This window comes from Cynocephalus volans, chromosome 2, assembly GCF_027409185.1.
Source record: "Cynocephalus volans isolate mCynVol1 chromosome 2, mCynVol1.pri, whole genome shotgun sequence".
Lineage (NCBI taxonomy): Eukaryota > Metazoa > Chordata > Mammalia > Dermoptera > Cynocephalidae > Cynocephalus > Cynocephalus volans.
The window spans coordinates 204,765,878-204,780,558 of record NC_084461.1 but is presented as its reverse complement, the minus strand read 5'-3'; the positions used below and the strand labels follow the sequence as shown (position 1 = coordinate 204,780,558).

General features: G+C 43.6%; 1 protein-coding gene across 2 annotated transcripts in view; it reads right to left on the bottom strand.

Annotated features, from left to right (window-relative positions):
* Nucleotides 1-14,681, bottom strand: part of LIMK2 (LIM domain kinase 2) — a 52,979-nt gene that overhangs the window by 28,816 nt on the left and 9,482 nt on the right. For both annotated transcript variants that reach the window (XM_063083940.1, XM_063083957.1), the window contains exon 2: nucleotides 13,717-13,816. In XM_063083940.1, the coding sequence (XP_062940010.1) occupies nucleotides 13,717-13,816 (100 nt within the window). The remainder of the gene's footprint in view (nucleotides 1-13,716; nucleotides 13,817-14,681) is intronic.

The window sequence follows — 14,681 nt, the reverse complement described above, 5'->3', positions numbered from 1 at the left end:
TGACTCCCTGGAACCAGCTGAGACCTGGGGCTTTAAGGGATCTGCGTCTGCAACAGGCTGGAGAACAATAGCCCTTAAAGCTGGCTGCTCCAAGTGAATACTCTGGCGAGGAGTGGTGAATGAACGAATCACCCTAACCTCTACAAAGAAGGCTCTGATCAAACAATCCAAAGCCTGTGGATTTGTGTCCATGTGAGGCCCTCTAATGGCCAGGAGGGCTTCAACCAGGGAAGGGAGCTCAGGAGGATTCTGGAGCCTCTGAATCCTAAAAGGTGAGCACTTGCCACCCCACCTACTGACCATCTTTCCTGCCTCTGCTCCTCCCCTCCTCAGATTCACTTTCCACACTACGGAAGCAGGCATCTTTCTAAAATGGCAGTCCTAGCAATTCCATTGGTAGAAATTTTGCCTAGAGGAGTATTCCCACAAATGTGCAGACATGTGTTCAAACAGTGCGGTATTGTTTAAAACGAGGGTACTTCAAAAAGTTCATGGAAAGATTAGAAACAATCCATGTATCAATCAATAGGGATGAGCTAAACACAATGATAACACATCCATACAGTAGAATACTATGCAGCTGTTAAAAATAATGAGGTAGTCTTTCCTGAAGGTTCTAGAAGGAGAAAAGAAAAAAAATAATAAAATAAATTCTAGGTATTGAAAGAGAAATTGTCCTGGGTAAGATGATAAAGGAAAAATCCAAGCTTCACAGAGAGTGTATAGTATAATCCCATTGTTCAAAAAGCCCATGTATATAATCCTTAGAGACCACCTGGAAGACTCCGCCACATGGTTATCAGTTTTTCCTCTAGTGAGACAAGAAGCAGGGATAAAACAGCACTCATTTTCTATTATTTGGATATTGTTTACATTTTTTCTTACATTGAAGTAATGTAATTTTTAAAAAATGATAAATGGACAACAGCAAAAAGTTATTCCATGATTTAAAGGAAATACCTCCTCACGGTTTTTTCCTAGTGTTCTTGTTCAATGGCAAAGCCTGCTGGTTATACTGCGCTCAGGACCTCAGGGCTGTTGCTTTAGCTTCCCTACCAGGGCTGCTGCTCTGGCCATCCCTTGCCCCACTCCATTTCCTAACCTAGCACATAAGGCTCTCTCAAGTAGCCCCGAAACCTTTGCTCTTTTAGCTCCTTCTGCAGCCTCCTATGTCTCCAGATGGTGGCTGACTTCTCCTCCTTTTTCCAGGCCTAACTCCAACAAAGCACTCATTATCCTCTGGGAAGGGTGCCCTTGACATGTCCCAAGCACATCATACATAGGAGGGGGTCTGTGCCCATATCTGTCTACCACCAGATCAAACTACAAGAGGGCAGGACCTGGTATTCCCAGTTACCAGCATAGGCCTGGCCCACACCAGTTGTCCACAGATGCCTAGTAAATAAACATATTATTCAGGACCCTCATCACGAGCAACTACCATAGTAGGATAGTGATGAGAACTAATGTTTATAAAGAATTTTCAGTTTACAAAGGACTTTTACACTCATCATCTAGTTTAGTACCTGCAACAACCTCTCAAGGAGTACCTATAACACAGGCAGGGCAAGGGAAGCCCAGAAATGTTAGGTAACTTATCTAAGTTTACACTGCTGGGAAGGACAGAACTGAGGCTAAAAGCAAGGGGTTTGCTGACCTCAAATTCCATGCCCTTTTCTCAACAGGAGCCCTAGCAAGGCATTCAGGAATCCTGCCTCTAGAATACTGGGCCCCAAACTGCTGGGTATGTTGAACTCTTGTATCTGACTATTCTAGATTTCCTGCTCACATTCTTACTGTCAGGGTATCATGAAAGAGTTTAACAGATGCCTTGTGGAAATCCAAGAGAGGGTCTCATGACTATCAAACCAGTGAAAACATGAAGTCAAGTCTAATCAATCATTACTAATTCACTACTGCTGAATCCTAGTGACCTGCTCCTTTTCTTTCTTTCTTTTTTTAAAAAAGACGACCGGTAAGGGGATCTTAACCCTTGACTTGGTGTTGTCAGCACCACACTCTCCCAAGTGAGCCGCGGGCTGGCCCATGACCAGCTCCTTTTCTAAGTGCTCATTGTTCACCTATTCATTTACCTGGAATTTTGTGAAAGAATCAAATCAAAAGGATCACACGTTTACTTTTTCTAGAATTTTTTTCCTCTTTTTTAAAAACTAGACCAGTTAGACACCTCCATTTTTATTTCACTAATAGATCCCCCATGCCTGGTATGCAGAAGGTGTGGAATGAATAGTCATTAAAAACTTTGTTCTCCATAGTTTCTCCACCATTACTAACAGTGGTTCTATCACTGTGCCAACACTTTTTCTTTTTTCAGTATATTGGGAAATAATTTCCCGGGTGTGAAAATCTAAACACATTTCATGTGATTGTGCCCTTACAAGTCTTGGGGTTCTCATTCTTCATTTCTAGTTTCAAGTTCATGAGCTGTAAAACAAGGAATTAGACTAAATCTCTAAGGTTCGATCAGATGCCAAATTCTGTTCTTTTCTCTTTCCATGATACCTGATTAAGACAGATGCCAAGTATTGTCTTTTGCCTGGTGTTTGTCACCATGACATCAAGTTCCAGAAGCAGTGACACTTCTCATTCTAGAAAACACAATTCCATGAGCCAGGCACTGAGGTGGGCTTGCTCACATATGCTCTAATTCTCATAACCCTGTGGGGTTGGGGCTCTCATCTCCTCTTTACATATTAGGGAACTAAGGTTCACAGAGAAGGTTGTTGTTCAAGGTTACAGGTCTAGGAACTGGTAGAGCTGGAATTTAACCCAAGTCTTTGGACTCCAGGTCTAATAACACACTAGAGCTGCCTCAGATAACTATTTTATAGTTGCTATTTGATTTACAGCGGTATTTCTGAAAGTGGGGATGAAGGAATAACAGCATCAGACTCCTCTGGGCAGCTTGTTGAAAATGAAGATAGAATCAGAATCACTGAGACTGGGGCTAAGAATCTGCATTTTAAATAAGCCCCAGGATTTCAGATGCACACTGAAGACTGAAAACCACTGCTTTAATCTTCCTAAGTGCTTTTCCACTTGATTTCATTTTACTCTCACACTAACCCTGAAAGGCAGGAAGGATAAATCACTATTATTCCCTTGTTAGAAATGGGGAAACGAACGCACAGATACGTTGCTCATCTTATTCTGAATGCAGCTTAATAAATAAATGTTTGGTGATTGACATTTTCATCTTTTTTTTTTTTTTGCAGCTGGTTGGTGCAGAGATCTGAACCCATGACCTTGGGGTTACAAAGCTGTGCTCAAACCAGCTGAGCTAACCAGCTGGCCCTGGTGATTGACATTTTGTTAAGCCTTGACTCACGAGGGACTTTCTCTTTCCTGGTGCCAATCTTACTCATTTGTAACACTACAGTAGCTGCCTCTCTTTCCTCATTGAAACTGTAGTGGTGCTCAGGGTATGGTATCAAAAGGTTCTGGAAGAGGGGGTCATTCCATGAAAAGTCTATTCTGTAACTAAAACAAGTTTAAAACAAAGAAACAAACATGAGGGATGATATATGCCAACTTCAGAAGCAGTTGGTGCTTCTGCAAGAGTCAGTGCTACTGATGGGAGTAGAGTGAGCATCCTCTGACCTAATCAAAATTGTTATAGGAAGGCATGACATGACTGATATAGAAGAAAACAGCCTTAATTCAAGTCTGGCGTGAGGTGCTCAGGTATTTTTTGGTAATGGTAAGTAGCACGGAGAAAGAATATTTGTTAGCACCCCTCCAGCACTTCCCAGGATAAAAGGGATTCTAGCTTTGTGGGGGGAGAAAGAAAAAACAAGGCAAAATAGCAAAGTGGCTGCCAGTTGTAGAAGGCATGCCATCCCTTGAGGGTCTAGCTTTGACGGTTTAAGACTTAGGGATGATATTTACAGATTGAGGTCTTATTCTACCCCTTACCTCAAAAGAAAAGCTCTTGTCTAGGAGAATATTGCAGAGCAAAGAGATGGAGATGATGCACACTAGAAGGGCTTTATTCAAGTGTCCAAAGAGTCATTCAACAAATAAATCATTCACCCAACACACATGAGTGCCCACCGCATTCTAGGCACTCTGCTAAGCTCTGGGATACAAAGACAAATTAGACATGGTGCCACACTTGGAGAATTTCACACTCAAACAGTGATACTAGGTGTGTAAACAAATACTGATAAGGCTATAACTGAAGTATAAGAAGAATAACAAAGAAGGAGAAAGTCTCCTCTCATTGGTGGGGAGGCGTGAGGGTAGATTTGGAGGGACTCTTCCACAGAGGATAGGATGTATTGGCTGACTCTAAAAGGCTGATTGCCAGGTGGACAAGAGGTACTTCAGCCTGAAAGAACAACATGTGCAAATGCACCGAGGCACAAAAGAGTCTGGTATGCTCACATAACACTGAGCAGGGCCAGAAACTGTACTGCAGGGCCAGTGTGGACAGTAATCAGGGAGGAGGCTGGGATGGTAGGAGAGAGCAAGGACAGATCACTAAAGGCCAGATCTGCCAAGCTAACAAGTTGCCTATAGGCAGTGAAGAGTTATCAGATATTTAAGCAAGCAGAAGTTCCAAATGGATAGAACATAAAGTCTGAAACACCAAAGAGAATGCTGGTCTTTAGTTGTCAGCTTGACTCCCTAAATGGGCATTTATACCTCAAGTCTACCACTGACTGTGTATATGTCCATGAGAAGTTTGCTGGCCAACCCTAGTGTTCACTAACAGAAGACTATGCCTTTGTTCTGGGGCTACATCTCTACTGACTTGGTCATTTTAACAGCTGAGATTTGTTGGTATGGGCTACAAGCACACAAGAATAGGATTATATACCCTTGTAGATAATCATCCACTGTTGCTCCATGATATTAATATTAGAAAATTGAATGTCTAACATTCAGTGTCAAATGCTGTATTCACATGAACATTCTTCTTCTGGCTGCACTAGGAAAAAATGCTTTGAACACCTAAACAAATCTCTAGGCAACACCAGGATAAAAGCCTTTGCCTGGCAGAGAAGACCTGAAAACTTGCCCTGGTTAACAACAAACTTGCTGTGTGATCTTAGGCAAGCCATTAAATCCCTCTGGGCTTCAATTTCTCCCTTTGTAAAAGGAAAGAGTTAGGTGAGCAAAAAATGTCACACCTAGAAGGTCAATGCTGAAAGAAGCAATGAGAAAGGGTGTGGTCAGAGGAAGGCTGGCTGACCAACCACCCAGAAACCACTCCAAGGCTGTTATCACCTTGGTCAATAACCCTAATCTGGGCCTAGTTTTTGGCCTTTTAATTCCAGAAATAGGACTTCATAATATCCAGAGAGGTGCAGACATTCTGTGATGGTTCTGTGTTAACCATTTATCAAGCCCACTGTCCATTTATGAATAATGCCCACATCCCCAAAACAGGTACTACTTCCAGACTCTTCCTATTATCAAGTGTCTCAGAAGCTGAATTAGGCATTAGAAGGTTGTTCTATGAGCATGGACTTAAAATAAAGAGAAATGAATAGCCAGGGAGAGAAATTTCATCCCAGCTATAGTAAATCAGGCAAACTAGCCCTGCCTACAACAAAGAACCTTCTTCTGGTGATCAAATACATTCAGTGTCTTTATCTCACCACTAGTTTTACCACACTGACTTTTCACTTTCTGTTTCACTGTTGGTCACTTATTATTTATTATATTAGTTTTTAGACTAAGTTTTAATTGAAAAAATTCATTATTTTAGATACGTGGAAAAATCATCAATTCACATACAATTCAGCCCTGGGAGACATTTGCATCTCTAGCAGCTAATAACAAACAGGTAACACTGCTGAGTGTTCACTCTGTGTGAGGTCCTGTTCCCAGTGCTACACATAACTTCACTCATCTACTTCTCACAATAACAGTAGGAGGTAAGTAGTAAGTTAGTATCTTCATTTTACAGATGAGGAAATGAAGCACAAAACGGGTAAGTAATTTGCCTAGAGTGCATAGCTAATAAATGGCAGAACCAGGATTTGAACCCAAGCAACTGGGTTATAGAGTCTGTGTTCTTAACTACTGCTCTCATTTACGTGTAGATCTAATTAGTTTAACTCACAAACGACAAACTTCATTTCTAAGTTCTTGGGAAACTGCCAACCTATTCAATCCCCTCTCCACCATAAATTACCTATAAGTAAAAGATATTATGTAAGTATTCCATTTTTTCCACTCTACACTTAATGGCATCTTTAGCTAATGCCATCCTTCAAAGATAAAATTAAAAACAAAAAACAAAAAGACAAACTTACGAATGGAATTGAGATATTTTAGATTTCAGTTTGGGCTAGAGTAGCTGAACTCATTTTTCCTCTAGTGCCTCTCTCTCCAGAGGTATCCAGTAACCCAGGGCTTGTTCCTGTGTGGATAGTACCTACAGAGAAGTGCAGCTCAAGACCTGCTGCTGGGGAACAGGACTCCTGAGTCAGCCTCTCTGGCTTCTCCTCACTGTGGGATGGTTTCTCTGAGGGCAAAAGATAAATCTTTAACTTCTCACCTCAACATTTGCAGACAATTTTCCAAAACAACCCAATGTCCGGAACTGATACCTCTTTGCCACTTACAGTAACTGCAGACACGGTGGCTGCTAAGGGAAGGATATGGGGAAGGGGAAGAACAGGGAAAGGCCTCACTTACATCACATCTCTTGGCCACTTCTGGCAATTCATTCAACAAATATCCCTCTTATGCCAACGATGTGCTCAGTGAGGGGCAAAAAGCCCTGTGGACCCTGATCAAGTTGTGCTTACTATTAGACGTCTCAAAAAGTCATTAAAGAGATGATCACATGAATAAATGTGAGATTAAAACAGCAAAAAAACTTCAAAGGCAAGGTCTATGAAAGCATAAAAGAGGGGACCCGATCTATTCTTCAGGGGTGAGAAATAACTATTTCCCTGAGCTATCCAGGTAAAGATCTGAATGAAGAGTAGGAGTTAACCAGGCAAAAAGAGGGTAAGGCGGCATTCCAGGCAGAGGAAGCTGCATGAACGAAGCCCTTATCAGAAGGAAAGAGGGTGCATTTTAGGCCCTGTGAAGAAGGGCAGTGAGGCTTAAATGCAGAGAACATTCGGACGTGGGGACAGGCCAGATTATGGGGGTGGGGGGTCTACTGTAGGCCACATTAAAGATTTTGGTCTTTATCCAAGAACACTGGAAAGCTGTGGAAGGAGAGACAACAGAGTGTGATGTGGTCATTTTTTTTTTTTAAAGAATCACTTATTCCAACTGCTCTGTAGAGAATGGATTGGGGTGTGCAGAGTGACTGTGGGAGACTGGGGAGATAGAGGCTATTGCAGCCATCTGGGTGAGAGATGATGTAGCTTGGAACATGGTGGTGATGGGAGAAATGGTAAGAAGTGAATGAATTCAATATATAACCTAGAGGTAAAACTAATAGGCTTGGATATGGAGAATGAGAGCGAAGAGGTATCAAGGATTCCCAGATTTCCAGCTTAGGCAGTGGATGGATGATGGTGCCACTCAATGAGATAGGTTACAATGGAAGAGGAGCCAGTTTTGAGGGGAAGACTGAAAGTCCAGCAGAGTCTGAGGTGCTTGGAAGACATTCAAATGAACGTGTTAAATTGACAGTAGGATATACAGGTGTAGAACTCAGTGGAAAGGTTAGTGCTGGAGATATTGATTTCGGGTCATCAGTATATGGAAGACAGTGGAAGCCATGGGTATGTGTAAGACTGCCTAGGGAAAACAGAGCGCATCTGGAGGAATGACAACATCTCAGAGCTGGAGAAGGGAGGATAAGCAAACTGGAATTACCAGAGAGACGGGGGAAAACCCAGAGTGTGGAAGTCATGGAAGCCAAGGCAACAGAATGTTTCAAGAGTGACAGACATTAATAATAAATGCTAACATCTACCAAGTCCTAACCATGGCCAGGCATTGTGCTAAGGACTTTGAATATATGAGGGTACTTCAAAAAATCCATGGAAAGAACAGTATTATCTTTCAATTCTGTTTTTCCACGAACTTTTTGAAGTACTCTCATATGATCGAATTTAATCTGCATGACAAGCATTTCTCCTTTCACAGATGAGGAAACTGTGGCAAAAAGAGGTTAAGCAGCTGAATCACGGTCAGGTGGTTGGTAAGTGTAGCTGGGATGTTAGTCCAAGCAGCCTGATCCAAACTCTTTGTGACCGGTAAGGGGATCGTAACCCTTGGCTTGGTGTCGTCTGCACCACGCTCAGCCAGTGAGCGCACCTGCCATCCCTATATAGGATCCGAACCCGTGGCCTCGGAGCTCCCAGCGCCATTGTGCTCCCAGCACCGCACTCTCCCGAGTGAGCCACGGGGTCGGCCCCTGATCCAAACTCTTAATCACTTTTCTCCACCACTACCTCTAGAGCAGTTTGAGAGGTCACATAAAATGAAGACTGAAGAGTTACCAGTTAGCTCCTTGAAGAGGTACCTTGAAGAGTTAACTCTTTGATCCTCATGACTATTCCATGAGGTGAATTACTTTTACCACATTTCACAGAAGAAATTGAGGCTCACAGGGGCTAAGGAACTTGCCCATAGTTACACAGCTAGCCTGGCTCATCTAAGACTCAAATCAGGTTTTCTGACTCAAAGTCTATTGTTCTTTCTTGGGAGTCCCAGTGGAAAGAGGCCCCTCTTGGGAGCCAGGGAGACCTGAGCTCAAATGTCAGCTGTGTAACCCTAGACATGTTACTCTACCTTTCTGGGCCTTCCTGTTTTAGCATAAAAATGGGGGTTGCAGAGTTACTGTGAGATAATATAAGTGACTCTCTTAATACAATGCTTAATAGGTATCAGTCATCCATTCTTGGCCCCATCCCTCTCCATTTCTCCAACTCTGCCCTGGATAGCAGCTTAAGGGCTTCTATGAGGTCTTAGTCCTTTCTTCCCAATGAAAAGAGCAGGATTAAGGAACACTGAAAATCACATGCTGCTCCCACACCCTAGGAGTCCCACGCTGTGTTCAGGCTGGAGTCTCCTGCAGGGGCAGAGGAAAGCCCGGGTGTCTGTCCCTCTTTCCTCTGTCAGGCAGGCCCCAAACCCCTTTCCAACAGCCAGCCCTAGTGACCTGATGGCTAGCTGTTTCCTCAGAGACAAACTGGACAAACGAGCAAACACCTTCCGGAGGAGGCCACAACCAGAAACAATGGCTTGGGCCAGTAAATATGGCAGCAACATCAACAGTATAACAGCAGAGGGCAGGGTTGCTCTACTACTCCCACATCAGGATCCTGAAACCCAGGAGAAAACTAACAGCACTTTTGTTGACACTTCATAGTTCAAGCCTTTGAACCAATACCTTTCAATGTTATCTGACACCACCAATGTGTGGCAGGCAGGGTAAGGGTTTTTGCCCTCTTATTATAGAAGAGGAAACTGAGGCTCAGTGAGGTTAAATGACATACTCATATTCGGGAATGCCAAGAGACTCTTGTAAGGAAACAGAATGGCTGGGTTCAAATCCCAGCTATGCTACTTACTGGCTCTGTAACCTTAAGCAAGTAACTTCCATTTCCCTATTTTTAAAGTAGGTAAGACCAGTACTACATCTCGCGGGTTGCTGTAAGGATTAAATGAGATAACACACGTGAAATGCTTAAGATACTGTCTGGCACAGAGCACTTAACAAATGGAACCTATTACTGTAATTATGCTCCTGCCATGCTTGTTTAGATAAGGATGAGGGTGAGAAAACGAATGTGGCTTTTAGCATCACAGAAAGTAGCCGGCTGTCAGCCAGCCCATTACAACACAGTCTCTGGTTGCTACATGTGTCATTTCTTCACTGGCCTTCCTGGAGTCACAAATTTAGCGGAAATAGTCTGTTGTCTGATGAAGTAAAGACAGCCTTCTATCTGCATTAACCCTTTTCCAGAACATAGGCATTAGTAATCTTTTTCTCAAAAGAGAAAGCTGAAATAGTTTGTGCTTGTGATCCTGAGAAAACGAGGTCCTGAGAGTTCCCAGGAGCCTTAAGAGTGGTGGATTTTCCTACTGATAATGCCATTAGGAACCAGGTCAAGCAACAGTGACCCAGGTTGGGGCCATAAAGACTAACAGGGGCAGCTTTCCCCTCTTAGGACCCCTCCTCCTTAGCCAAAAACCTCTGAAAAGGGTGAAGGAACAATGATCAGAAAACTTGTCAAGGTTCTTTGGCTTGCCAATATGCCAATAATTCATAGCTCCACACTTTAACCTCAGCTACGAAGGACAACTACTCTGGCTGCTCTCCTGGCCTCCCCCAAGGAGAGGGAGCCAGTTCCAGAGAGCTTCAGAGAGGATGGCTCCAGATCTAGAATTGACAGCACTGCTCAAGAAAAGGGAAGACCAGAGGTAGAGTTTAAACAGGTCTGTTGGGAAGGCTTGGGAGAGGAAGCAGTAGGGCTGATCAGCCATGTGTCCAGGAGATCAGAAGGATCCTGGCCAGATGCCCAACTGTACCAGCACAATGACAGACTGGGCTAATTCCAGGAGTTTTGTCAGCTGGCCTCCACTGCAGTTCTAGGTTCTAGCCTTAAGTGGCTCCTGATTGTCCTGGGCACCTGAGAATCTAGCAGAAGGCTATCAGAGGCAGGATTACTGATGTGGCTGCAGACAGGAAAGTGGGGTAGTGTAAGGAAGAGGAGACGGGAGGAGCTTGGGCCAACCCCAGAAATTTCTCCATTCAATATCCAGCTCCATCCTGTGACTAGGAAAACAAAGGTGTAGGAGGAAGGAGAGAAGAAAAGTCATTTCCTTTACTGTAACTGTAGCCCAACTGGGTAAGAGCAAGGCTGGAATGAAGCCATGAAGAATGAATTTCCCTGAGTAGTACAAAGGGAGGGTACTGCTTCCAGTAGGCCTGCACCCAAACACACTAAATTCATCACAGAATCACAGGCAAGGTGGGGTGGAAGAGATCGTAGAAGACCCTTCAGCCCAATGCTCCACGCTCCTCATAACCAGTGTTACCTCGCGAGTCAGACAAATATGGTCCTTCCCAGTCCTGATGATCTTCCTCCAATTTAGGCAAAAGCCATATTGGCTCCAAAAGACAGTCAATCTCCCCACAACAAATGACTAGGCTTTACCTTTGGGAGTCATGTCATCTAGTTTCAGTTTATCACAGGGAAGCTCAGGGGTCAGGAGATGAGCTCTTTTAGAAGAGCTGGTTTAGAGTCTCTGTCCTCAAGGGGAAGCTACAACTAGGAGACTGAACCAAGATGCTCTACTTCTCCCGCAGGCATGGTATTTGGTATAATTGTGCCAGTGTGGTTCAAAGATGCCCTTAATCCCTCAACATCAGATAGCCAATGAATGTGTAATGAGAGAAATAAATGTATACATGTAGGTATATATAGACACACACTTACAACATAATATGAAGTGACAACTACTGATTATTAAGGGTTTTCTACGTGTCAGATACTATACTAGGCACTTTATATAGGTTATCACATTTAATCCCCCCATGTGAGGTGAGTAACGTTCTTATCCTTATTTTATAGATGAGGTTCCTGAAGCTCAGGGAAGTCAACTAAGGCCAGTTAATAGATTGCAAAGCCAGGATTTAAAACCAGATAGTCTTGTTCTATCGCCTGTACTCTTTTTTTGTTTCTTGTTTTCCTTTTTTTGTGTTTCTTTTTGGTTTGTTTATGCCATGGCCTATACTCTTATCCATAATGCTAATGTGCCTTCTTTATGTACACACACACACACACACACACACACACACACACACACACACACACACACACACACACACACACACACACACACACACACACACACACACACACACACACACACACACACACACACTAATAAGCTATCATCTGACCAGACCTACAAATGATCCAAGAACTCAGTTTGAGGGCCAGCTCTTGTCATCCTTGGCCTCTCTAAGTGACCCTGAGCGGGCCGGCCCGTGGCTCACTTGGGAGAGTGCAGTGCTGATAATACCAAGGCCACGGGTTCGGATCCCATATAGGGATGGCCGGTTGGCTCACTGGGTGAGCGTAGTGCTGACAACACGAAGTCAAGGGTTAGGATCCCCTTACTGGTCATCTTTTTAAAAAAAAAAAAAAAAAAAAAAAAAAAAGTGACCCTGAGCAAGTCCTTTTGGTTTCAGGCCTCTCATCTGTGATGTGAAAGGTTATACCACACAGTAGGTGGCCCCTTCTAGTTCTGAAGTTCTTTAGCTCTAGGAGAATCCAGAAATGCCAAAGATTAGATTGTTCTAACCTGTCCTGTTTATTTTGGATAGAAAATACTCATACAAATAGGAAAACAGCAGGAATGAACGTAACCATATAAGTTAGATGCCAAGGCAAGTCCCAGTCTGGGAACTCATTGGGTCTGATGCTGCTCGTTAGCCTCAGCTATAAAATAAAAGGGCTAGCCAAAGGCTCTATCTATAAGGTTCCTTTCAGCTTTGACGCTCTCTGTTCTGATTATACTAACAGCAAAAAAAGGGCAGAATCAACTTCCCCCTTGGGAGTAAAGGGAGGAGGAACCAAGGGAATCAGATCTACAGAGAAGATTTGAGAGCTCTGAGTTAGAGCTGATACAGCAGGAAAATGTTGGCTCCTCTCCAACTCTTCCAGAGGCCAGATCTCTCTAGGCCAACCCCCACGTAGTTCCCGGGGGGAGGAAAGCACTTAAATGTCAACTAAATTATTATTATTTTTTAAAAAGATGACCGGTAAGGGGATCTTAACCCTTGCCTTGGTGTTGTCAGCACCACACTCTCCCAAGTGAGCCAGGGGCCAGCCCTTCAACTAAATTATTTGATAAAAGCACTTTGCAAAAAAGAGCTGTGCATGGGAGCTGGAATCTACAGCACACGGTGCCTGTCTACAGTCTGTCTCATCAGGACATGAGCACACCCCACCAATTCAGACTATGGGAGCCAGACATGCCCACCCAGCCTCCAGGCTGGACAGCTCCTCATTCTGCCAATGTGGAATGAGTATGGGACAGGCGGTGTTTTACGTTCTGGAGAATACAAAGACAAACTCCGACCCTTCAATATTCCAATCTGTGGGGGAAAGGAATAACCACTCAGTGGGTGCCTACCATGAGCTGGGTTCTTTGCATATATTATTTCATTCAGTCCCAACAAGCCTGTTAGATAGATTATTAACTAACACCCCTGCTTTCCAGATGAGGAAAATGAATCTCAGACAGCAGGAAGAAATTTGCCTTGAAAGTCTATGCAACTTTCAAGAAACCAAGCTGCCTCTAAACAATAACCTAAGAGCTATAATAAAGTTAGTAACAAAAAGTAGGAACCTAGGGAGGCATCCTGTGGTGAAGAAGAGCCAGCTCTTCCAATCACACTAAAAACAACCCTTGAGGCACCTGCGTAATCATTAGTGCAGACATGAGAAAGTCACTCTTTCTGGGCCTCAGTTTCCTCACCCATAAAGTAAGAGTGCTGGGAGAAACCCTGGAAAAGGCTCTCTCCATCCCCCTCACCCTGTCTCCAGCTGCACTTGGGCCATCTGTGGCTCTTCCACTTAAACCTGGCTTCAGGGGGACCACACTTAAGGTATGGTCATGTGCTCTTCCTTGGCACTTTCCTCTCCCCACCGAGATCGAAACTTGAGTCAGAAGCTTGTTTCTGTATTTTCCAGAACATGAAATAGTGCCTAGCCAGTCGTACATTGGTAAAGACAGGTGGACAAACCCACTTACCGGAAGCAAGAGCTGTGCCAGGCTTCGCTGACAGTCCGGTACAACCTCTGGCTTGGAGCAACATGGTCCCCACAGCCCCGACACCTCCAGGCATCTTCACCTGCACACAAAACCAAAACCAAGAGTTTCAAGGCCCAAAGTAGCAGGGGCAAAGGGACAGGATTCCTACCATGTAAATAAGACTGAGTTAACAGAATCTCATATTGAAAGGGTCAGGCCAATTCTCTGTTAGATGCACAGTTCCCCCTCCACAAGATCTCTGGTAAGTACTTGTCCAGCCTTTGTTCATCCCTACAGGGACTAAGAACTCATGACCTCAAAAGTAGTAGTTCCATTCCATTTAAAAAAAATGGTTCTGACTGTTCATTTTTCTACTGAAACAAAACTTGCCTTTTCCTAGAACTTTCCACCTTTGCTTATAGCTCTGAGTAGAAGAAATGAACAGGGTCTCCCTCTATTCAGTGTCAGCCCTTCCTAGACTGTTCCCAGCTAGCACCCAGAAACTTTTCCTGCCTGGGTTAGATATGTTACTGCCTTTTCCTATTACTTAAAAGCCCATTTTTTCCCAGATTTTCCATCACCTAGTGCAGGAGCTCATTCATTCAACCAACATCACTGGTCTTCCCAATACAAAGCTTGACGTTGAAGGCTGTTGGATAACATCATCTTTGCTCCTCGTGGAGCAAATCCACTAGAAAAAACATTCTTCCATACTGTAATTTTTCACATGGATGTTATTTCAGAGGTAGAAGCAAAATACTATTTTAATTTAGAGAAAGAAAAGTTATAGGTATAAAAGGTAAAGAATAAACATTTAATGAACACCTCCTATATGTCAAGAACTATGCTATATGCTTTCACAGACCAAATCCCATTTAATTCTCAAGTTTAATGGATAGAGAACTGAAACTTGTGGCTGGGGGCAGGGGTGACAGGCCAGTGGCAGATCTAGCATTTGGACTCAG